General features: G+C 36.2%; 2 protein-coding genes across 5 annotated transcripts; one reads left to right on the forward strand and one right to left on the reverse strand.

Annotated features, from left to right (window-relative positions):
• Nucleotides 1–1,995: 1,995 nt before the first annotated feature.
• On the reverse strand, nt 1,996–13,776 carry map7a (microtubule-associated protein 7a). Of its 3 annotated transcripts, none has more exons than XM_055171970.2 (15): nt 13,380–13,776; nt 10,200–10,313; nt 9,915–9,989; nt 9,660–9,823; nt 9,005–9,116; nt 8,791–8,904; nt 8,470–8,585; nt 6,381–6,496; nt 6,067–6,269; nt 5,721–5,877; nt 5,324–5,492; nt 3,790–3,894; nt 3,642–3,692; nt 3,198–3,390; nt 1,996–2,268 (listed from the first exon to the last, which is right to left on the reverse strand). In XM_055171970.2, the coding sequence occupies exons 1-15, from the start codon at nt 13,528–13,530 to the stop codon at nt 2,258–2,260; spliced, it is 1,851 nt and encodes a 616-aa protein (XP_055027945.2). In that variant the 5' UTR covers nt 13,531–13,776; the 3' UTR covers nt 1,996–2,257. The 3 variants fall into 3 exon arrangements, with proteins under 3 accessions (XP_055027945.2, XP_055027944.2, XP_055027946.2); XM_055171969.2 differs by having other exon boundaries at nt 8,470–8,609; nt 13,380–13,773; XM_055171971.2 differs by lacking the exon at nt 8,791–8,904 and having other exon boundaries at nt 13,380–13,774.
• LOC129417349 (uncharacterized) lies at nt 6,173–23,134 on the forward strand. Of its 2 annotated transcripts, none has more exons than XM_073869274.1 (7): nt 6,173–6,303; nt 17,779–17,916; nt 19,538–19,598; nt 19,755–19,818; nt 19,931–19,996; nt 20,207–20,268; nt 21,832–23,134. In XM_073869274.1, exons 2-6 carry the CDS (start codon nt 17,789–17,791, stop codon nt 20,260–20,262), a joined length of 375 nt encoding a protein of 124 aa, XP_073725375.1. In that variant the 5' UTR covers nt 6,173–6,303; nt 17,779–17,788; the 3' UTR covers nt 20,263–20,268; nt 21,832–23,134. The 2 variants fall into 2 exon arrangements, with proteins under 2 accessions (XP_073725375.1, XP_055027948.1); XM_055171973.2 differs by lacking the exon at nt 6,173–6,303 and adding an exon at nt 15,995–16,386 and having other exon boundaries at nt 21,832–23,131.
• Nucleotides 23,135–23,340: the final 206 nt, after the last annotated feature.

The raw sequence follows: 23,340 nt of genomic DNA on the forward strand, positions 1-23,340 counted from the left end.
TATGAGACGCAGATGGCAGATGGTTGACCCACAGTTAAATATACTTGTATATGACATGATGAAACTAAATGGAGAAACAGCTGAGCATTCCACTGTTGTTTCCGAAGTCTTCAGACAATGTGCACGCACGCGGTACGATGACTATTACAAAATATACTTTTTCTTTTTTTCCAGTACTTTTACTTTGCAACCTACACCTACACACCATGTAGGTTGCTTTATACCATTTAAAATCAAATAATCTGCAAAAATAATCTTTCACACCTAGTTCCCTGTTAGCACCCTGCTGAATAAAAAAACAATAAAACCATTACAGAAATTTCTAATGGTTTCCATTAAAAATACCAATAGGAACTATTAGCTTTTACCATTAAAACCACTACACTGTAGTGTGATTTGGGCCATATTCCATTAGAACCAATAAAATTCCCAATAAAACCAATATTATTTCTGTGATGGTGTCTATTGGTTTTTTTAGCAGGGCAGGCAAATCATGTAATAATAACACACTTATTAGGAGTCACCAGTTATCATTTTTAACTTGATAAAACTGCCCAGGCTTCATTGGGCCTCATGATGTCATTTGCCCAGATTTCTGTCAGTCATTGTGTGTGAGCAATGCATTGATGTCTAAAACTTCAAAGAGTCTTTTGTAAAAGGCCATGATACATCATGAGATTTTATTTTAAATGTACTTTAAAAGAAATGAACAATACTGACCTTAAAGTGATGTGTACTGTACTTGTGTGGTTCTTCAGGATCTCATTTGACATTTCTGTGGTATAGTTTACCAAACATCCATCACTCACAAGTGGTACAATGTTCGAGAACATTCAGTTCTTTCCACTTCAATTCAACTAATTCCAAATTTTATTTCGAAATCCAGTGCAAATTAAATCAATGTTAGCTTTGTTCAAACTTGTTTTTATAGACTGCAAGTAATCTCAAATGTATTTTTAGTCTGGAATCTTGGCAAATTGAATTTTTATTGCATCAAATCTGTATGAAAAGATCCATTCACAGTTTTCCAACAGACACAGAGACAACAACTTTGGTTTTGAAATGTATTTACTTACACTGATACAAAAAAAATGAATTCAAATGTTTACATCTTTACACATTATGTGCATAAGCCTCTATTGCACAAAGTCAGCAGGTATACTAAAGCTCATAAAGTCAGCCGAGCGTTTCTTTATCATATTGTTCATGAAAAAACAGTGCTGGAAATCTCCTTATTTGGAACGGCTAAAAAGCAGCAGTGCAAAATGAGCAATGGAAACTAGAAATGAATGACTCCACCTGTTTTGGCATTAAACTGTGACACAAAAGCATAGGTCAGCTATGATGGAAAAGTACTTGAGTATTACAAACAGCAGCGTTGCAAAGATCCCGAATGTGGTTTTCTACTGTAGCACAGCAAAAATAAATAAATATGCGTACACAGATGTGCAGGTGAATTGCTGGGAGCACTCTATGTGCATGTGCTTACATAAGACTAAAATCTCCATTAGACTAAATTTAGACTACTGCTTTAGCAGAAATACATTCCTCTTCATAACACCAAACAATACATATTAAAGGACACATATTATGCCCAATATTACAAGATGTAATATATAGTGAGGAAAATAAGTATTTGAACACCCTGCTATTTTGCAAGTTCTCCCACTTAGAAATCATGGAGGGGTCTAAAATTGTCATCATAGGTTCATGTCCACTGTGAGAGACATAACCTAAAAAAAATCTAGAAATCACAATGTATGATTTTTTAACTATTTATTTGTATGATAGAGCTGTAAATAAGTATTTGAACTCATAGATTGTGATTTCTGTCTACTGAGACTGCTTTGGTTGGGGATTTTAAATATGAACAGGGTGGATTTATGTCCACGATCAACACACCTTGTAAAAGTGTATTTTGCATAATATTTGCCCTTTAAATGTGACACAATGAAAATGTAAAAAATTTAAATGAAACGTTCAAGTTTTATTTGGTGGGTTATTAAGTGGTGGATTATAATTGTTTATCAAGTGAATCTCAAAATCATATAACCAACATTTTATATATGTACAGAGGGCGTCGCCATATCATATCAAGCAGTGTTTAGGTTTTTTAGAGAACTGCACAGAGAATAATGTGAATTGTTACATATAGAGGACTTTTAAAGTGCATGGGAAGCCATTTTCCTAGAAAGACAAGCTGAAGTTGCTCTGAAGCTCTTCATACTGTATGGAGATCATATGATGGGTCCATTGATTAAATAACCTCTAAAGGAGAAAGAAAAAAATTACCTTTTCATATCAGCTGCATATATAAAACTTAAAGGTGCAGTGTGTAAATTTTAGCGACATCTAGTGGTGAGGTTGCGAATTGCAACCATCGGCGTAGTCCACTGCTCACCCCTTGCTTTTGAAACACATAGAGACGCTACGGTAGCTGCCACCGGACAAACATGTCATCGTCGGAGACGTTAAGGGCTTCTGTAGAAAAAATGGCGGCACAAAATGGCAGCTTCCATGTAAGGGGACCCTCTTTGTATGTAGATAAAAAGGTCTCGTTCTAAGTTAATAAACGGTTCATTATGAAAGGTCTTTGTACACCCCTGATAATATAGTTTTGTATATTATTTTAAATTTCTGTCAAAAGATGTTCTAAAAATTACACACTGCACCTTTAATTACACATTTTTGCCTCAATAAACTTGTAATTTACTGCTACCTAGTAAAGTTGTTGTAGCATGTAAGTGTATGGGTAGGATTAAGAGGTGTAAAATGTACACATTAAAAACTTTTTAATATGTGATCACATCATAGGTGAAGTTTGGGGGGTCAGGGGGGGTGGCACAGCCCCCCAGACCAGAGGAAATCATGATTGACTATTAATAAAATAGAAATATTATTTAAAATTAAAATATTATTTGACTATTCTTGGAATTTTAGTAGGTAGACTGAGTAACTTAAGGCTGAAAAAATTTAAATTATTTGCACAACTTTAAAAACCATTAGCCATTTTTGACTGATCTCAAAGTATTGCAGTACCCTTGTTTGCCTGTAGGTGCCCCCCAAGCACAAATGCAAAGTTCTGCGTATGGATCAAATGTGTTTTTGCATATGTGACAAATGTGAAATTCATGTGGTGTTTTTAGGGTTCAGTCATTTTAGATTTCTATAATGTAATATTTGATAAATTACCATACCTGTTTGCTGATGTGCCTGCATCTTCTCCAGGCCGGCCAGTGGGCGAAATGATCTGCGTTCTTTAAAGGCAACAGTAGGAAGCATGTCCTCCTCGTCCCTCATCTCCAGCTTTGGTGTTTTGCCAGGACCTGGTAGTCTGACAACAGGCTTGAGGTTCTCACTGGACAATGTGTCCTTCACCAATCCAGGTCTCTACAACACACAAGAAGAGGAGTTTCTCTTTAGAGCCTCTACACTTTAAACGAAAAAAGGTACAAATGCTGTCACTGGATTGGTACCCTTTAAAAGGTCTTATTATGTACCATTACATCTGGCACCACAATATACCTCTGAAGTACTGATAAGCACTCTTTGGGTACAAAGGTGCACTTTTTGAAAGAGTACCGCCCCAGTAAGCTTTTGTACATTTTGAAGATAATGCATTTTAAATCATCAAGTCTCACCTTATCTTCAGATTCTGTCTTTCTGGTTCTCTTCATAATTTCCTCTAAGCGCTGATTGGGAGATATGTCAAATTCATTATAAATACGTATGCTAGATGCACACAGTGGCAAGCTATTTTTTAGATCACTTTATATTATAAAGTTGTACCTTCTTTCTCTCTTGGCGTTCAACCTCCTCTCTCTGGAAGCGAATTTCTCTTTCTAGTCTCTGTTGCTCCACTTGTGCCCTCTGACGTGCTTCTTCTTCTTCTCTCTGAGAAACATTATTGGGACATTTGTGAGCCTGGACCACAAAGGCACAAAGCTAGATACATAAGCTTTCCATTGATGTATGGTTTGTTAGGACTGGACAATAGTTGGCCATGATACAACTATTTGAAAATCTGGAATCTTTAATGATTCAAAAAATATCTCTTGTTTTAATTCCCATCTATATATTAATGCTATGTTTTGGTATATAAAGTACTTTTGTACCTGTTTACCACTAAATTCCTCAACTACACCATTACCTTGCATGCAAAATATACATTGTTTATGAAAAATTCACATAAATTATGATCTAAATTTGATTTAAATTGTTTTTAGATATTGATCTAGATGTTATGTTTGGAATTCAGCCATGTGCTGATTAGAGAAAAAACATAAAAGAATTACAGTTTAGGAAATTAATAATTTTGACCAGCAGAGGCCCATAGAGACCCATTCATTTCACTGGATGTGGCCAACTGCTCACATCACTACTTTAGTGATACATTTTGTAAATTTATGTATATAAACATTAAAAAGGACATAAAAAATAAATAATTATTTAAAAGTATTATTTTTTTTATGTGTTCTGCACATCGAGAGATCCTGTGTGCATCATGTGTCTTGTCAAAATAAGGGCCTGCTGCAGACGAGCCGAAAGGGTTTATGATAAAAGAGATGCTCGCGTTTGCCAGATACTCACATAATCTCATGCGTAATCAAAGTTTACTGTTAAGGGAGTGTCTTCCATGTATTTTGTGAACATGAGTGCGTCTCTTTTATCATAAACAGTTTTGACGCGTGTGCAGCAGGCACTTATTTTGACAAAACACGTGATGCACATGGTTCACATGACGCAACAAACACATATTTTGAAAATGCAAGCAACACACATGACACTCCGTACACTTATTTTGAATTAGCCCCCCTCGGATGAGCAGTCACGAGCCGCCACTGCTTTCTTTTCTGCGTTGACATTTTCGGATTTATTCTGGATGCATTGAGTTTTTTGACAAATAAATTGTCACAATTTCCCATTCATTTTCAATTAGGGTCATTTTTAACCCCAAGGGCCTCTTTTGTAAAAAATCTTCAGAACGACCAAATTACGACCAATTTTTTATATAAATATTGACAGATAATCTGGAAAAGTCACAAAATCTTATTCCACTGCGATCAAGGGAACCATTTTTTAACTAAAGAAATGTGGCTTGAAACTTATTTTGACTCCAAGGGATTTATAAGGGTTATATCGCATAAATTTAGCAACAAAGTGTGTACAAATAGTACCTTGATTAAAATATGAGCTATATAGTGTTGTATAGTTAATAACATTAGAATCTGAAGTTATTTTAAATTAACCATAAACCAGAAACTAAATAAAATGGGGAAAATCTGGTTAATATATGATTTTATAGGGAATGGTATTTAAATACTTGTTGCTGAAGCCTGTTTTCCTCTTCCATCTGTCTGCGAGTGTTCTCCTGCTCAGCCTGAAGTCTTTTCTCTTCTCTGATCCTCAGTTCCTCCTTCAATCTGAAGGCTTCAGCATCTTGCCTGGCTCGCTCTTCAGCTCTTCGCCGGGTCAGTTCCTCTCTGTTCCTCCTATAGAGTTGAATCACACAAAATCACTCAAGAACAATCAGATATCTCAAATAAGTTCCTAAAAGTTTGTGTGTATGTCAGATAAAAACAAGCTACACTGCGATTGAAGTAACTAAAGATCTTGTTCTGGGAGTTGGGTTGCAATTTAAAGCCACAGAACACTAATGCTTGATACATTTGAAAAGACAAGATTCATGACAATATGGGAATACAAAAGTCTGTCTGTACCTCTCCATCTCCAACTTCTGCCTGTGTTCCTCTTCTTCCTTCTCTTTCAATAGTCTCGCTTGTTTCCTTTTCTCTGCCAGCAGGCGTGTGGCTTCCTCAGGGTTTGTGGTCCAAGCTGGGGATCCGATTCGCTCTCCGTCACCAATCTGATTTGGTCCTGAAAATAAACAGATGTGCACAGAAAGATTGATCAGACTATTAATGCAAAAATAGAGCACTGTTATAGGTTACAACTTTTCTATGCAATTTACATAAAGTGTGTATTACAGGACCTCTAATGTTACTCTTTGAAAAAAAATGTTGTAGGAAACCTCATGTTCTTTTTCTACAGAAGACCTTTACTAACTATTAGGAGTCGGAGAACCGTATGGAAGATTCATAGCTGGATTCAGCTGGAGTTGTTTGTCCTGTCTATCGCTCCTTTGTAGACATTGTGTAGTCTCTTCAGCTTGTTGAAGTTCATATTGCTCAAGATCCTCCTCTTCTAAAAGTGGAGGCAAACCATCTTGTTTGGGTAAAGGATGTCTGAGATGTGATCTAATCTGCAGACTGGGAAAGAAGTGCAAAAGTCAAAAAAATAACAGTAAGATTTTAAAAACTGTGAACTGAATCAGGTCTTACTGCTTTTACTCATCATTCTTTCCATAGACAGAAAAGTACCTTGATGTTGAGAGTATGGCGTTCTCGTGCAGATGTTTGTCCTGTTTGTGATTGATTTCAGCTATTGTTTGAGATTGTGTCTTCTGGTTCTTTTCCTCAAAACCACCTTTTGCCACCTGAAAGCCAGTGTATATGAACATCTGTTTTGCAAAACACTTTCAGATGTTACACGACAGTTCTAATTTTTGAGCAGCAAACTAAATCTGAGCATTTTTACATTGCATTGTTACATAACAGAACTATGTTACATTATCTCCAAAATATACAGTATTATATTCAGTCCTAAAAGTCATTTCATGCACTGTCCTATCAATGTGACCTATTCAATTCCGTCTTGCCTGGTTCATCTTAATGCAGAATGCCATGGGATTACTCCTAACCCACCTCTTACCCCAGCACCACCTGCCTAGTTTTGCTGCAGGTTCTTCCTATTTCCTTGCAGCAGCATGTACACTAGTCAACATTCGAAGTGGATCAAAACCATTCAAAAAAGTTTACATAAAACCAATCCCTAATACCCGTTCTTGTCTTAGGACAACTTTGATAAACTTTTTTGATCCACTTCAAACGTTGACTAGTATATTTACACTGAACAAAATTATAAAAGCAACACTCTTGTTTTGCCCTCATTTTTCATGAACTGAACTCAAAGATCTAAGACTTTTTCTTTGTACACAAAAGGCCCATTTCTCTTAAATATTATTCACAAATCTGTCCAGATCTGTGTTAGTGAGCACTTCTCCTTTTTCGAGATAATCCATCCACCTCACAGGTGTGGCATATCAAGATGCTGATAAGACAGCATGATTATTGCGCAGGTATGCCTTAGGCTGGCCACAATGAAAGGCCACTCTAAAATGTGCAGTTTTACTGTATTGAGATGGGGGATCCGATAACCAGTCAGTATCTGGTGTGACCACCTTTTGGCTCATGCAGTGCAACACATCTCCTTTGCGTACATTTAATCAGGTTGTTAATTATGGCCTGTGGAATGCTGGTCCACTCCTCTTTAATAGCTATGCGAAGTTGCTGGACATTGGCAGGAACTGGAACACGCTGTTTATACGCCAATCCAAAGCATTCCAAACATGCCCAATGAGGGACATGTTCGGGAGTATGCTTGCCATGCATGAATTGGGATGTTTTCAGCTTTCAGGAATTGTGTACAGATCTTTGCAACATGGGGGCCATGCTTATCATGCTGCAACATGAGGTGATGGGCCTCAGGATCTCGTCGTGGTATCTCTGTGCATTAAAAATGACATTAATAAAATGCATCTGTGTTCGTTGTCCATAACATATGCATGCCTATATCATAACCCAACCCCCACCATAGGCTACTCGATTCACAACATTCACATCAGCAAATCACTCACCCACACAACGCTATACACAATGTCTGCCATCTGCCCTGTACAGTGAAAACAGGGAATCATCCGTGAAGATAACATCTCTCCAAAGTGCAAGATGCCATCGAATGTGAGCATTTGCACACTCAAGTCGGTTACGATGACAGTCAGGTCGAGACCCAGATGAGGACGACAAGCATGCAGATGAGCTTCCCTGAGACTGTTTCTGACAGTTTGTGCAGAAATTCTTTGGTTATGCAAACCAATTGTTTTTTTTTTAAACAATCATGAAAGGGTGAAGATGCGGATTCTCTGAAACGCCTTTGGAGATGGTTTATGGTAGATAAATGTACATTTAACTTACGTGCAACAACTCTAGTGGACTGTCCTGCAGTCAGCTTGCCAATTGCATGCTCCCTCAAAACTTACGACATCTGTGGCATTGTGCTGTGCATATTATAGTGTGGCCTTTTATTGTGGCCAGCCTAAGGCACACCTGTGCAATACTCATGTTGTCTAATTAGCATCTTAATGGATTATTTCAGCAAAGTAGAAGTGCACACTAACACAGATTTAGACAATATTTGAGAGAAATAAGCATTTTGTGTACATAGAAAAAGTCTTAAATTTTTGAGTTCAGCTCATGAACAATGGGGGCAAAAACAAAAGTGTTGCGTTTATAATTTTGGTCAGTGCGTTTAAATGTACAGTATATAGAGTATTTAGTTAGAATCTCTCACCAGCTCTCTGTTGGCGGTTCTGCGGATAGTGACATTTGGGCCCGGTCTCTTCACTTCTTTCCCACAATGCACCTGGGCCTTTTGTGCATTGCTGGAGTTTGTAGAATGGCATGACGCTGAACGGCGACAAACATGAACAACTAAACAAATGTGGTTGATTTGGTTTCACAACACAGAAAATAAATGGAGATAAATGAGTGCAAAGAAATGAAAGTTGAGCCAGAGAAGAAGAAAACAACAGTAATGAATTTACTAAACCAATCTTGGTTAAATATCTGAAAAAGGTAAATTCCTCATTGCTTGGTCATCTTATAATGGTACCTGTGTCTCGAGACAGACACACAGCACTTCTGCTTCTGGCTAGATAGGAAATAGTAGGAGTCTGAAGACGACTGACAAGCTCGATCTCCCATTGGCTAAGAGAGCGCCGTTTAGCTGGAGGACAGGAGAAAGTACAGAGAACAGTGACAAGAAAAGAGCATGCAGCAAGCTTGAAGATGAAGCTTTAGAAATAGTTACAGATCTAGATATTCACCCCGTTTATTGCTTTGGGTGCTATTGGCGGTCCGTCGAGAGCAGTGACCGAGTTTCTGTTTGGCCTTCTGACTTTTCTCCATCGTCCTTCGCATCACAGACTCGTAACGCTCCTACAACATGAAAGGAAAAACCATGTTCCCATGATCCTGTGCTGTATCTGTACGTTTTTAATCATTGCTAAATCTTCAAAGCATTTCAGATCAGGTTGCAGGGCTCCAGATTAACTTTTTTCACTAGGAGCACAGTGGCCCCCAACTGAAAATTTTAGGGGCGCAACCAAAAAATTTAGGGGCACACACCGTAAATCAACATGTTAACCAAATAATCACATTTCTACAATTTCCACTATATTACTAATACATACTTTGATCATAGATGCAGAAAGTACAATGTGCTGTTTCAAATTCACATCACATCAGAAAAAAAGGTCAAATTTACTGGTCGCACATGTGAGACTGGATGTAAAATTCAGTGGCACACTCTCAAATTTTGGTGGCAGTCTGGAGCCCTGGGTTGGGTTGAGATATGAGTATGACAAAAATGTCAACAACAGTGTGAGATTTAAGCAAATTTCATTTCTGATTATCAGTAATAAATGCCTTTATGAGATCAATAAGAGATTTCTTTGAGATTTTTCTTTCATATGAACTCACTCGTTCTTCTTTGAGCCTCTGTTTGCGTTTCTCCTCGACTGCCATTCTCCTCCTCTCCTCCTTCTGTCGCTGCTCCTCCAGCTTCCTTCTGCGCTCCTCAAGATGTTTCTCATAGAAGTTTCTGGCACGTTCCTCCCTTGCCAGCCAACTGCGCTCACGTAGGGCTGCAATACACCAAAAAATTATTAAATAAATAGCTTATTTTGAGTCAGTGACTTCTTTTGAGAAATGACATGTTTAGGCTAAATTGAATACCCAGCTGTTTTTGATACGCCTCTCTTCGTTCCCGGGCCAGTTGCAGTCTCTCATCCACTTTTAGTGTGTCTGACTCTAAATTGTAAAATAGTAAAAGGTCACAATGTGCTCAATATGATAAATTTAGCCATTCTTATATAAATAGTTAAACAGGAGCAGCAGGATTTTATCAAATGAGATTTTAAACCAAAGATTAAATCTTCACTGATATTGTAACCATGGCAGCAATGTGGAGGAAGTATCTAAGCAAGGGAAACAATTACAAGTGGTATCGATATTTCAGACCTGCAGTGTTTGCATTTCTTTTGTTGATAATAATGTGTGCTGATTTGATGTGGATAGGAGCACATGATTTTCTCTTGCGTTCCAGGGCTGTGGCTTTTACGTCAGAGCTGGGATCTAAAAAAGACAGTAAGATACTGTGTAAATATATATTTTGCACTTATCTAGTAAGTCAACGCTATTACAATGTGTGCCACACATTTATGAATATAAATGGCTAAACGTTTATAATGTTTCTGTAACAGAAACATGTAGACGCCTTGTTTGAAAAGCAGATAGGCAGGTTATGAGAGATGATCTACGACATTACAACATGAATGCTTTCAAAAACCACACAAGATGTTTCTGTGCTTATTCATATCTTTCCATTGAATGTTACTGCTTGTAAATCTCTCTGGCACTCATGATATCTCGTGAGCTTTTCACACTTGCATTTTAAACTTGGGATCATTTTTAATAGATTAATCCCTAGATTATCATACTGTATAAGTCTTTTCATAGACAAGGCTTAAGGCTATATCACATGTTTGTGCTGTCTCAACTGAATATGAATCTTAAAGAGGACGTTTCATAAGACTTTTTAAGATGTCAAATTAATCTTTAGTGTCCTCAGAGTATGTACATGAAGTTTCAGCTCAAAATACCATATAGTAGATAATTTATTATCGCCACTTTTAGGTGTGAGCATTTTGGGTGTGTCCTTTTAAATGCAAATGAGCTGATCTCTGCACTAAATGGCAGTGCTGTCGTTGGATAGTGCAGATTAAGGGGCTGTATTATCCCCTTCTGACATCACAAGGGGAGCCAAATTTCAATGACCTGTTTTTTCACATGCTTGTAGAGAATGGTTTACCAAAACTAAGTTACTGAGTTGATCTTTTTTACATTTTCTAGGTTGATACAAGCAATGGGGACCCAGTAATAGCAGTTAAACATGGAAAAGTCAGATTTTCATGAAATGTCCCCTTTAATTTATACCAGTAACATTTATTTGTCTCAAGATACACACTAGTAATGTCTTTTTCTAATGCTTATCAAATATGTTTAAACTAGTCCTGGCTTTAGCTAAGTCTTGTCTGTGAAAGAAGACCTCAATGTTTAAAACATATTCAGGTGTTAATACTCAACCAAAGATAAGTTATTTAAGTTCATCCCCTATAGGGCTTCATTTGTATAACCCAATGGGGTAAAATGCAAAACGCAAAATGACGTTGCTTAAAGCTACACTCATTGATTTTTCCCTCTTTACATGTAAAGAAATAAATAGTAGTGCTGTAAAAATAAACTAATTTGAGTAAACTAGTTCCCTTAATTCAATTGCGTTATGGGTCTCCCAAACTTTTATTTTTAAGTTTACTTACCTTGGTAGCTATATAGACTGAACTTTGTACAGTGCACTTAAACAATTAAGTTCACTTGCTGTTCACAAAGACTGAACTTAAATTGTCATTTAACTTTGTAAGGTGTAATGAAAGGAATTCATGACTTATTCAATGAATAAACTTAACTCTCTACAGAAGCCCGCAATTAACATTGTTCACATTTATCCTTATTATAATAGAGAGAAATACAATGGGTTGAATGTCATGCATGTATACCAAAACAAACACTGATCACCTGAACGGTGACATCACAAAAACAGATTTACAACAAAAAACAACAATAATGCTATAAAAAGTTAAAAAGCTAAAATATTTTATTAACAACTCACCCAACTTAATTGGTATTCCTCACAACATTTGGTACTGGTAATTTTAAATTAAAAAGTTTATGGTTTTTGTAAGTTAATAAGTTTAATAAACAAATATTGTTAAGTTATGAAACATTAAAAGAAATGTTTAGTCATGATTACTTGACTTTTTAAGTACAAACAACATTAGGGCTTTCACCTTTAACCTATATGAGTTAGAAGGTGTAAGGGGGTCCACAGAAAATTTCAGAGGAAAAGATTAATAAAATTGGAAAAAATAATTTAATTGTAAAATTCGACTATAGCCAATTGTTTAAGTTTGGAAAAAATATGTTTAAATGTGTCTTTATGCAAAAAATGTATTATTATACATAATTTATATATAAATGTATACTTATATTATTTAGGAAGGGGGTCCCTTCATCATATTTGGTGATCCTTGCCATCATAAAGTTTGAAGACCCCTGGTCTAAAACACCTGTGAATAAAATTTAGTTTGCCTCCCTTACCATTAGAAGTTTGTCTTGTAAATCGAAATAATAACCCGACAGGCCAATAAGAAAAAAAAGAGGCCTGTCTTGCCAGTTTTGTGTTTCTTCTTTAAATAAAGACGGCCTGAGGCCTGTACACAACAACAAAGGCAACATTTGTTTTACAGTTGCAACATGTTCAGCGCCTGACTGAATACTATGTGCTGACACCGAGCCTGTAAGGTAAACTGCACTCAAGAGCAACACAAAAGTTAAATTAGGGAGTTAAAGAGGTAGTTAATCCCAAAATGACAATCTGAATAAAAAAATGAAATCATTTATATCCATTTTTATTCTTCAATGGAACACAAGAGGATAAATTTGGGCATACAAATTAAGGGCTGTCAATCACCAACATTCTGTCTAATGTCTGCTTTTGTACTCCATAGTGGGAAAACATTATGTACACTGTCAGAAAAAAAATGGTAAAAAATTGTCCCAAGCTGTCACTGGGCAGTAACCTTTAATAGAGTCCTAATGTAATGTATGCAACACCTGTCAAAACAGCAGAATGTGCTTGCATGAATAGTCATTTGGTATTAAAAGTAGACTTGCTTATTTAAAGCATTGGGACCATTATGTACTTGACCATATAATTCGAACGAAGAAAGACTCTTAAAAAGACCATCTGGCATATACACACAACACACAACACATTCTTAATACGTCACAAGCTCATGTAGAAATGCCAACAGTAAAGCATCATATCTACTAAGAACTTAATGTAATAGAAGTAACATAATATCCATATCTAATATGCTACTTAAATATAGTACATGCATTTTGGGCTGCATATGTGCAATCAAATTGTACACAGTATATATTAGCAGAGGTATTAGGAGACATATACAGTAAAGCCATATGTAGCTATATTACAAAAACATAAATCCCAACCGTGCTTACAACAGGATTACAGTTTTAAGAGGAATGAATGCTGTGGGATCAGTAAGGCTGTTCACCAACCTCTCTGCTTTCTCGGAGGGTCGCGCATCTTCCGCGGTCCCTTCTCGGAGATGATGGAGAGACCCAGCTCTGCCACCCTCCCTGCATCTCTCCAATCCCGTTCCCGGTCTGCCAGGCTCAGCTGAGCTGGCATCTCACCGATTAAACCCATGGGTAAAACATCTGGGAAAAAATCTCCAGCTATCTGCTTATCAGTGGATCTCTAACAGAGAATGGGCTGGTTGGCAAAGAGAGCAAGCAAGAGCAAGAAAAAGAGAGAGAGAGAGAAATTCATCCTGGGAAATGATGAGAGAATCTGATTTGCTGGCTGGCTTGCGTTAAGCAGACATGCCCAACCAGCAAACTCAGTCACCATCCGTATATGCAAAATGTGCCCATGTGCCATGCCGTCACGAGCTCCTCCTCAAACAAAAGAAACACACCCAGATATCTGTAGTGTTTGGTAACAGCTGTGCTTATTAGGGGTGTGTTTCCCTTTAAAAATCCATAGAGTTGCTCAGACCTGCAGCATAGATGATGGATGCAAGCACGGTTGCCCAGGCGACCGATGCGCATGAAATGCAGGGGTGCATGAAAGCATGACATTGCATGTGAGTGTCCAGAAATAGCACTACATCAGGGAGGAAAATGTGCTTTGATCATGTGATTAAATGACTGGAGAAATATAAAATACACTCACAGATTAGGCTTAATAGAAAGCTTTGCCTGGACATAGCATGTGATGCTACAGGAAATGTGACGTTTTGCACATCCCATAATGATCTACTTCAGTATTTAGGGCACGTTTTGGCATAATGGACTGCTTGTACATGATATGCTTCCGGTTGCATAAACATAGCCGTGACATTAAGACTGCGTCTTAAGAATGATTCTGACTAACTAGCAATTAGTTAGGGCTATAATCAGTCTTATTATTTGGATTTAAATTAGACCAATCTACCTTTCTATGTAACATACTTAAAACAGTTATGATCAGTCTTGAAGAAAAAAATTCATGACTAACTTTAAAGACTAGTCTTTAAGTTTTATGCAACCGGCCACTGGTCTCAATCTTAAAGATTGGAAAAATATGGCCCTTCTTTGTACTTTATACCACTTCCTTGTGTGACAACTAAACCATGTCTTTCCTATATGAAGATTTTTGGCCACGCTTATTTGTGAAATGTCATAATAAATGTCAAAATGTGTACTCCAGCTGTCACTGGGGCAGTATACTCTTTAAAAAGGCCCTAATTTGTTAGCCTGGCTCTGCCTCCTACGTGCTTCCGTTTAATTTTCATTTAGCTTCAGTACTACTTCTACGATATGTATACATTTGGTACCAATATGTTCCTTTGAGATAGTAATATGTACTTTTAAAGGGACACTCCACATTCCTTGAAAACATGCTCATCTTCCAGCTCCCCTAGAGTTAAATATTAGATTTGTACCATTTTGCAATCCATTCAGCCGATCTTGAATGTCCCTTTAAGGTACTTTTTAGGTGCAAAGTTATAGTTTTTGAAAGGGTACAGCCCCAGTGACATACAGTATGGGGTAAATATTTTGACCATTTTTACTGACAGTGTACACGCAGTATACTTAAATAAACATTATTGCAGTGCTTTAAGTGGGCCGGAACGCCCCGGTACTCAGTACCGCCACTTCTAAAAATAGCTCTTGAGCGTACCACCACCTCTACGTGCGCCCAGAACGTGCTTTTAGCGTACCGGAACGCTCATCTGTTTAAAAATCAGAGGTTTAATTTAATCATTTGGCTGCGCTGCCACTTTTCAGAGCGCCCTTAATGTACGCTTCCTAATTCGTTCCACCGAGAGCAGAGACTACATTACCCATACACCCTTGCGTTTACAAGTTAAAAGCGCATGCGTCCTTCAGTCAGTGTCAACATGCTCTGGAGAGGTGTGTGTTTGTGTGTGAAACGCGCAACCATAGATGCTCGGTTAAAATGAAAATACAATGAACATGTAATATGCCCTCCTTGTTTTAGACTCTGAGTAGTAAAAGAACGCCGTCAGAATCAGAGGACTCGCTGACATCCCACCAAGCCATTTGAAGGACGTGCACAGTAGTTTTACCACCCGCAAAATGGAAAACAATGGGACAAAATAAATGACTTTAATTAGAGTTTCAAATGGCCAGTATTTTGTTATTCTTGACCCCATAGACATGGTCTTGGTGTCATTTTAAAGTTTTTTTTCAAACTTTCTATCTGAACCACTAGTTTTAGCATTTAACCATGCTGAAAATTTTACTCACATATCTACCTTTTGCACATTTTATTTATGTTCAAAAACTCTTTCTACAGTAGCTCTTTCTAATGGTATTTTTTCAAAATCCTTTTGCACATTTTATTTATGTTCAGTAGCTATGCAAGCAAATCCACAAATTTATAAAAGGATTAATTATTTTTTACAAGGTCGTCTGTTGACTGCTAAATATAAAACCCCTTCAATATAGGAGTCGAGTCAGCAAAAAAAAAAAAAAAATAGAGTACCGGCACCTCTTTTGGGCCACTTAAAGCACTGCATTATTGATCATAAGCAGGTAAGTCAATGCAACACATCTACAGCAGGTTGGAACATTTTGTGTTTATGTAATGAAATGACATAGAAACATTTTAAGTTAATAACTGTAATAATCTGTAAGCTATCTGTAAGTCAATCTGGGCGTGAGATGATGGTGTAAAGCTGTCGAATGAGTGATTGACCGTCTGAGGGAGTGCAGAGGTATGAAGACAGGTGAAGGAATGAGGAAATTGGGCTTGACAAAGCTTTATTCTTCTGTCAGAAGGTCACGTCATGAGTCAATACTGCGCTGAAGTAAGCTGGTGGATGCGTATCTCTTCTCAGTCTGTGTCCACATGTGGGTTAAAGAGTGAAGCAGAGCTATAGGGACTGCGTCTGAATACTTCAAAGAAGAATATAGTCATTATAAACACTATAAAGGTACTTTCTGTTTATCTCACGTCGTTCAGGATTGGTTCGGGATCTGCACATCTAGGAAAGTGAGTTAAAGACCTCTTAATTTTATATATTTGACATTTTACATCTTATTTATAGCGTTCTTCATGGAGATTTTCATTATTAGGGTGAACACTGTTATAGCAACCTAAATTGTCATTCATTTTATATATATGAAATATTTTGTTAGTTTGAAAAAAAAAACTATCTCAAAAGTTTTATTAGTCTCATATTTGCATTATTTAGTTGCATATTAAAAGAAGAGTGAAACTAGGAGATGTAAAGTCTTGAATAAACACCTGGTGGATCTAGAGGTTTTGTTCTGAGAACCAGTTTTAAATATGCATTTCGGCTGTGGGGTGAGGTTGCATAACCCTTAATGATTGTAAACACATTTTTTATTTTGCATTGCTACGTGTGAATGTTATTCATTTATTTTTCTTCTCATTTTTATCTTTAAAAGATTGGCTGTAAATTTGCAGCTGTTTTTGCAGCCAGTAACTTACTGTAGATTTAAATTTATGTTATTTATTGGCAACAGTTTGTTAAATGAACATTAAACACTGACAAGTCTTTGTCTTTACAGAATAAAATTATAAAATAACACCCTTATGCAAAGCATTCTGGGAACCAGAAATCCTCATCATCCTTTTTCAGTTTTTTTCCTTCAGATTTTGGTTTCCAGAATGCTTTGCATGAGGCTGTTTTAGTTTTATTATAACCAGTGTTAAATGCAAACAGCTGCCAGTAATACTGTCATTTCTAAAGAGATTTTTTACAGTGAAGAAGAAAAATGAAGAATATAGTTGTACAATGTCAGAAATAAAAAAAACTGTCCCCTGCTGTACTTGGGGCAGTACCTTTTAAAAGAGTCATAATATGTACAATTTAGGTACAGATATGAGGTACCAATATGCACTCTTTGGTATCAATGTGTACCTCTGAGGTACGAATATGAACTCTATATAAGGTATAATTTTTGAAAGGGTACCGCCCCAGTGACCATTCTTGACTTTTTCTAGCAGTGTATGGTTAAATTTATTTTTTATTCAGCAAAAGATCATGGTCATAAAAAGTGATACATGGCTTATGATTAATTGCCCTCAATTACAGAAATTGTCCCAGCTAAAGCTTTAATAAAAATAATAAGCTCAACAGACATCAGATGTAAGGCGTGACAATGGTCTGCTGGTGTGACAAATATCATTTTCTGACCACATAATAACAAAATAATAACCAAAAATGACTTGTAATGTATTGCAGGTGTGCATTGTGTCTATCTGTTTAATATTGATAATTGTAATTGAAATAATGTATTCAGATTTGATTGCTATGCTCATAGTAGCTTTGAGCTCTCAAGTGATTTTAACATCATTATAAACAATTATTGCGTACATCATTTTAATAGCAGCTGGTTTATCTGTTCACCTGTATAGGATTTGAATCATGGCACCAATCAGCACAGAGCTGATGGGCTTGGCACTCACGGAGCAACCAGAGGCTGCATTCCTCTCCATCCTCATCGTCTTCATCCTTAGCATCGCCCTCCTCCTTATGTGCACGACCTGTCAGAAGTAAGTTTCGCTGGGTGACCTTTTAAGGGTTATATGACTTTGACCTTTTCTGAGATATTTTGGAGACAAAAGCGTGCCTTAAAAGATAAAGTCCGATGAAAAGAGGCAACCATGCATGTCCTGTGGGTATACAGTGTGTCACAATCATAAATGCTGTAAGGTGCATTCCAGGACGGCACCGTCAGGTTTTTCCACTACAGAAATGTGAGGAATGAAGTGGGAATGTGGCCTTTTTACTATCTTACACATAACTCGTACTGTAGTTAACATAAGATAAGGTATAAAGGACATAAACAGTCCTTGTATATGTTGTATTTTAGCTAATAGAATTTATTATTAATACTAATAGAATTTATTATTAATACTAGTTCATTCATTAGCTAACATAAATGAGCTATATATTATTTATATGTGTTAATGTTATAGTTTATGCTAGATCATTTTGCATTACTGTACCTAATGTTACAGATAAAATGTTTAGTTTAAAAAAAAATTAATCTGACATTAATTTAAAAAAATTATGTAGAGGTATTGCTTACTGTAGTTAATTCATGATAACCAATATAACTGCTTTGAAAAGTATAGACGGTTTCATCGGACGCGCGTGCTAGTTTATGCTAGATCATTTTGCATTACTGTACCTAATGTTACAGATAAAATGTTTAGTTTTAAAAAAAAATTTATCTGACATTAATTTAAAAAAATGATGTAGAGGTATTGCTTACTGTAGTTAATTCATGATAACCAATATAACTGCTTTGAAAAGTATAGACGGTTTCATCGGATGCACGTGCGGTACCGCGATACGCGTCTGGTATACTTCCGGTTTCAGGGTTTTTTTAACGGTCTGACTAGTTGCTAAACTAAACTCTTGAACAAATACCTTGCCGAAAATATAAATAAATTGTTTCCTAGCTATGTGTTGTTTATTTTGCTTGTTGTATAAATAAACTACGTTTAAAGTACTTTGTTGTTATTTATTCCTACGGAAGTTTCGTGTTGACCACTTTTTTTATGTTGTTACTCCTAAAACCGTCTATCAACCTTGTCAAACATTTATCATAGAGAAGAAGAGAAAAATCTGAATATTTGTTTAAATTACCTCAACAAAATAGAAGCACTCTAGCAAAATACGCTTTTGATACACTTACACAATTGAATAAGGTAATTAAATGCACCAAATAAAATGTGTACGTTGCTATTATAACAAAATGCTTGATAGCAAATGAAAGAAAGCTTTTATTCAAATAGTCTATTTAATAATAATGTAAATGTTGACCTTTAAATGGGCCTTTAAACGTGGAAACCTATTAACAGAATATTTAGTGGCACTGACAACAGCTTTCTTTATAGCTTATTTATGAAATGTATGAATGATACATCACACGTACTGTATATTTGACCATTGACCCTTAATTGCAGTTATCTTCTCAACCACCAGATGGCAGGAACGAATCCAGTGTATGATAGATGTGTGGGATATGCTTTGTGTCTTATTACGTTTGCATTGAAAATAATTATTGTTAAGTACCACAAATTGTATAAGCAATGATATCAATGAGTGTATTTTTAAACTACATTCACTGGCCATTGATCAAAATTTCTAATTTCCTCTTTGCAGACATTCATTTGAGTTGGAGCAAAAGGCACCCACTCAAAATTCATCAAATCTTGTTAGAGTGGTGAGTAAAAAAATTAAAACATTTGCATAAACAAAAAAAAGTCAAAATAGTCTCTCTTTCTCTCCCTCCCTCTCTCTCTTTCCATTCCCCCCCATCCTATAAATATATATATGTAAACTGTGGGTGTGATAATGTGTGTACTTGTCACCTAAATAGGCAACAAAGGGAGAAGGGGGCAGCCAAAACCCCGCTGCTAATGAAATCACCAGTGATGAAATCGGTAAACTGAGTTGTCAATAAATTTATTTTGAAAAGCTCTGTTTATCTGATTGCCACGCTATCAACATTTGACAAATCGACTCAGCAGATGCACTTTAATCTTGTCCTTGAAGGTAACTTGGAAATCTCTCCAGAAGGACTCCCCTACAAAGCCTGGAGAAGTCACACTCTCATTCGAGGTATCTCTATCCATTGTTATTGAAAAACAACTAGAGAAGTTCCTCTTTCATGAGGATGTCAATAAAATTGACGAGCCAACTACTTTGAAAGATTTTGACTGAATATTAGAACATCTTGTAGTGTCATTTTATATATGAGAAATGTAATGTACAATTTGACATTATATATATATATATAATGAAAATGCATGAAAAATTTATGCTTTACAGATTCGACTTATATGAACGGCAACGCTGATGGTTCAGTAACACTTCAGGGTATCTAATGAAGTGTAAGCACTTTGAATGATCTTGTTTTAGTTTAAAATGTAGTTTATATTCAAGGGAATTTCTGTTTTCTCCATACCCAGGTAAAAAAGTGCACAAAAATACACTTTATTTGAGTACACTTAGTAAATACACTCTCAGGTACAAAGGTTGTCATTGGGACAGTACCTTTTAGAAAGGTCCTAATATGTACCATTTTGTACAGAGATGTACTTTGAGGTCCCAATATGCACGTTTTAGGTACAAAAGTATACTTTTTGAAATGGTACCACCAAGGGACAATTTTTTTACCTTTTAATCTGAGAGTGTAGTCAGTGTACTATATTCATAATTGTTTACTTAATATACAAACTTAGTCTTTATTATAAGATAAACTTAAAAACATCTAAGTGTACTCAATTGTGCTATTTGAGGCACCATTTATATTAATACAAAAAAAATCTGTTTAAGCGGTATATAAAGGAAAACACCACAGTTTTTCGGTATTTTGCTATGTTCTTCCCTTAACTTGGACGAATTGATACATATCTATTTTTTTCAGTGCGTGCACTTAATCTTTGTGCAGCGTGTTGAGAGTGTGTTGGCATTTGGCCTAGCACCATTCATTCCTTAGGATCCAAACACAGCAGCCACCAAGCGCTTCCATGTTTTCCCTGTTTAGGGACTGTTGCATGAGTGGTTACACGAGTGGGTATGGTTGCACGAAATAAAACCTTTTTTGAGTTGATAAAGAGTGAGAGTTGTGTTGTGTGGCGGAGGAGCACTTGGTTTGCAGCACTTCGACCTTGGCGCGCAGTAACGTTATCACTTCTGACTACTCCATCAATATTGCTGCGCACAAGGTCGAAATGCTGCAAAAACTAAGTGCTCTTCCGCTATACAATATAGTTCTCATTTTTTATCCATATAAAAATCACCACGTTTTATTTTGTGCCACCATACTTGCTCGTGGAGCTACTCATGTGGCAGTCTTTGAGTGGAGAAAACATGGAAGTGCTTGGTAGCTTCTAAATTCATCCCTGTTTGGATCCTAGGGAATGAATGGGGCTGGGCTAAATGCTAACACATTCACGATGTGCTGTACAAAGATTAAGTGCATGCATTGAATAAGGATAGATATGTATTAATTTGTCTAGGTTGAGGTAAGAACATGGTAAAATATGGAAAACCGGTGGTGTTTTCCTTTAAGATACTTTTAAGGTAGGCCTACTACCGAAGTTAAACTATACTTTTATATAAAATATCTGTAGTGTATAACTTTACACTTTTATTTAGCAGAAAAATAACAATTTACTACAAATGTAATAGCTGGTATTTAATAATACATTCAAATATACTTTATTTTTACCTGGGTGTACACTTTTATAGTGTTATATCATGTATATAACTTATATGATAACTGGATAAGATTGATTTGATTAAATAATTGAAATTACCCTCACCATGAGCAAATTTAAGCTAACTAATCATTATTTCTAGGAAGAAATCCTTGATATTTTCAGGTTTTGGTGAAACCTTTATATGGGTTACGTTTCAGTAAACTTACTCTCTCATTTGTTTTAATTCAGGTGACTGAAATAGCATTACGGATTATAGTAACACCACAACACATATAAATACACATTCAGTGGTGGAAACAAGACTGCAGCTCTCCATCTCAAAACTCGTCTTTCAGAACCCATAGAAAAAACAAACAAGAAGCGTTCTGCCTTGAGGAAATGCTGCTGGCGATAGAAACTCACTGAGAGACAAAGCTAAATCCTTATGCAACATTTCAGTCTAAATGATGGACAGTGAAGCCCCTCAGGGGATGAAGCCATATGTCCTGGCCACTCCTGTTCTGACAGATATCACTGTTCAGGAGGTCACCAACTGAAATGCAACATAGGCCTATTCCATAAGCAAGGACATCAAGGGTCCCAAATCTCCATTTTTACACACACCCACCAGACGATGAGGTGAATGGATCAGCACCATCACCCAAAAGAAACCCTTTCCTTTTTCTAATGAAACCCAGTATTGCGAAATTACTTGCATCATTTTGGATTCTTTCTTAATTTGGGTGTTAAAGCTTTTCTCACAGGTTGACTGCTGTGTACCTTTTAAACTTTGTGTAGTTGTGAATATTTTAGGCTTTGAACACTGTATTAGTTCCAGTTGGTATTAAGTTTTTTGTTAAATATTTTATGAATTTTATAATTACCCCATGCATGTTTGGACTTGTTTAACCAAATGTGCTTCTCATGATCTTGAAAACGCATTAATATAAAAGCATATATGCTCCAGTACACAAATATAAAATGTGCTTACATAAGCACTTTTTACAGAATTTTCTTTACTAAACAATACTTTTCATCAAGCATCTCATTGTGTTGGCTTGAGAGAGTAAAAGGTGGCTACTTTGAAGAATTTAAATATGTGATAGCTTTTATTGTCGGTCCGTTATGGGGGTTGGGGATGGGTAGGTGTGCCCAAACTTTCGACTGGTACTATGTAAATATGCACAAACATGAATAAAGCATTGTGAAAATATAAAAAATAAAAGTACTGTGCAAAAAAAACCGTTGCGTCATGCATTCGTCAGACATTACTCAGCTGTCTATTAGTTAGGTCACACGTCACCGTCAAGCATGTTGTAATGTGCAACCGTGGACATTCCCACGTGCAAAATACAGAGGTATACTGTACCATTAACTATACAGTGCGGAAATTGTAGTAATGTATGATATTACAGTAAAACTGGTGAATTGATCAACTGTAATAAATACTGTAGTGTGTAGGAGGTTAAAAACAATATATCTATGAATTTTACATCAATTTACTCTAGTAAATAAATACTTTCATATTTGTTCAACAAATTATTATACCACATTTTCATGTGATTGTAGTCTTTATATAAATACAAATTTGACTGCAATAAAGAAAAACGTGGATATTATTTATTTATTTATTTTATAATATTTTAACCACGATTGGCTGTTTTAAGTCCTTACATTCGATGGTGAACAAACAAAAGAAACATACAACAAAAAATAAACAAACAAAAATAACAAATCCCTTCACATAACGCCTGCGCT

The sequence above is a fragment of the Misgurnus anguillicaudatus genome, chromosome 7 (assembly GCF_027580225.2).
Source record: "Misgurnus anguillicaudatus chromosome 7, ASM2758022v2, whole genome shotgun sequence".
NCBI lineage: Eukaryota > Metazoa > Chordata > Actinopteri > Cypriniformes > Cobitidae > Misgurnus > Misgurnus anguillicaudatus.

Coding starts and splice junctions, on each gene's coding strand:
- LOC129417349 (XM_073869274.1), top strand. CDS start 17,789: ATGGCACCAATCAGCACAGAGCTGATGGGCTTGGCACTCACGGAGCAA. Junction 17,917..19,537: donor ATGTGCACGACCTGTCAGAA/GTAAGTTTCGCT, acceptor TCCTCTTTGCAG/ACATTCATTTGAGTTGGAGC. Junction 19,819..19,930: donor AATCACCAGTGATGAAATCG/GTAAACTGAGTT, acceptor TTGTCCTTGAAG/GTAACTTGGAAATCTCTCCA.
- map7a (XM_055171969.2), bottom strand. CDS start 13,530: ATGGGTTTAATCGGTGAGATGCCAGCTCAGCTGAGCCTGGCAGACCGG. Junction 9,824..9,914: donor GGCGTATCAAAAACAGCTGG/GTATTCAATTTA, acceptor GGTGTATTGCAG/CCCTACGTGAGCGCAGTTGG. Junction 3,391..3,641: donor AGACAGAATCTGAAGATAAG/GTGAGACTTGAT, acceptor TGTGTGTTGTAG/AGACCTGGATTGGTGAAGGA.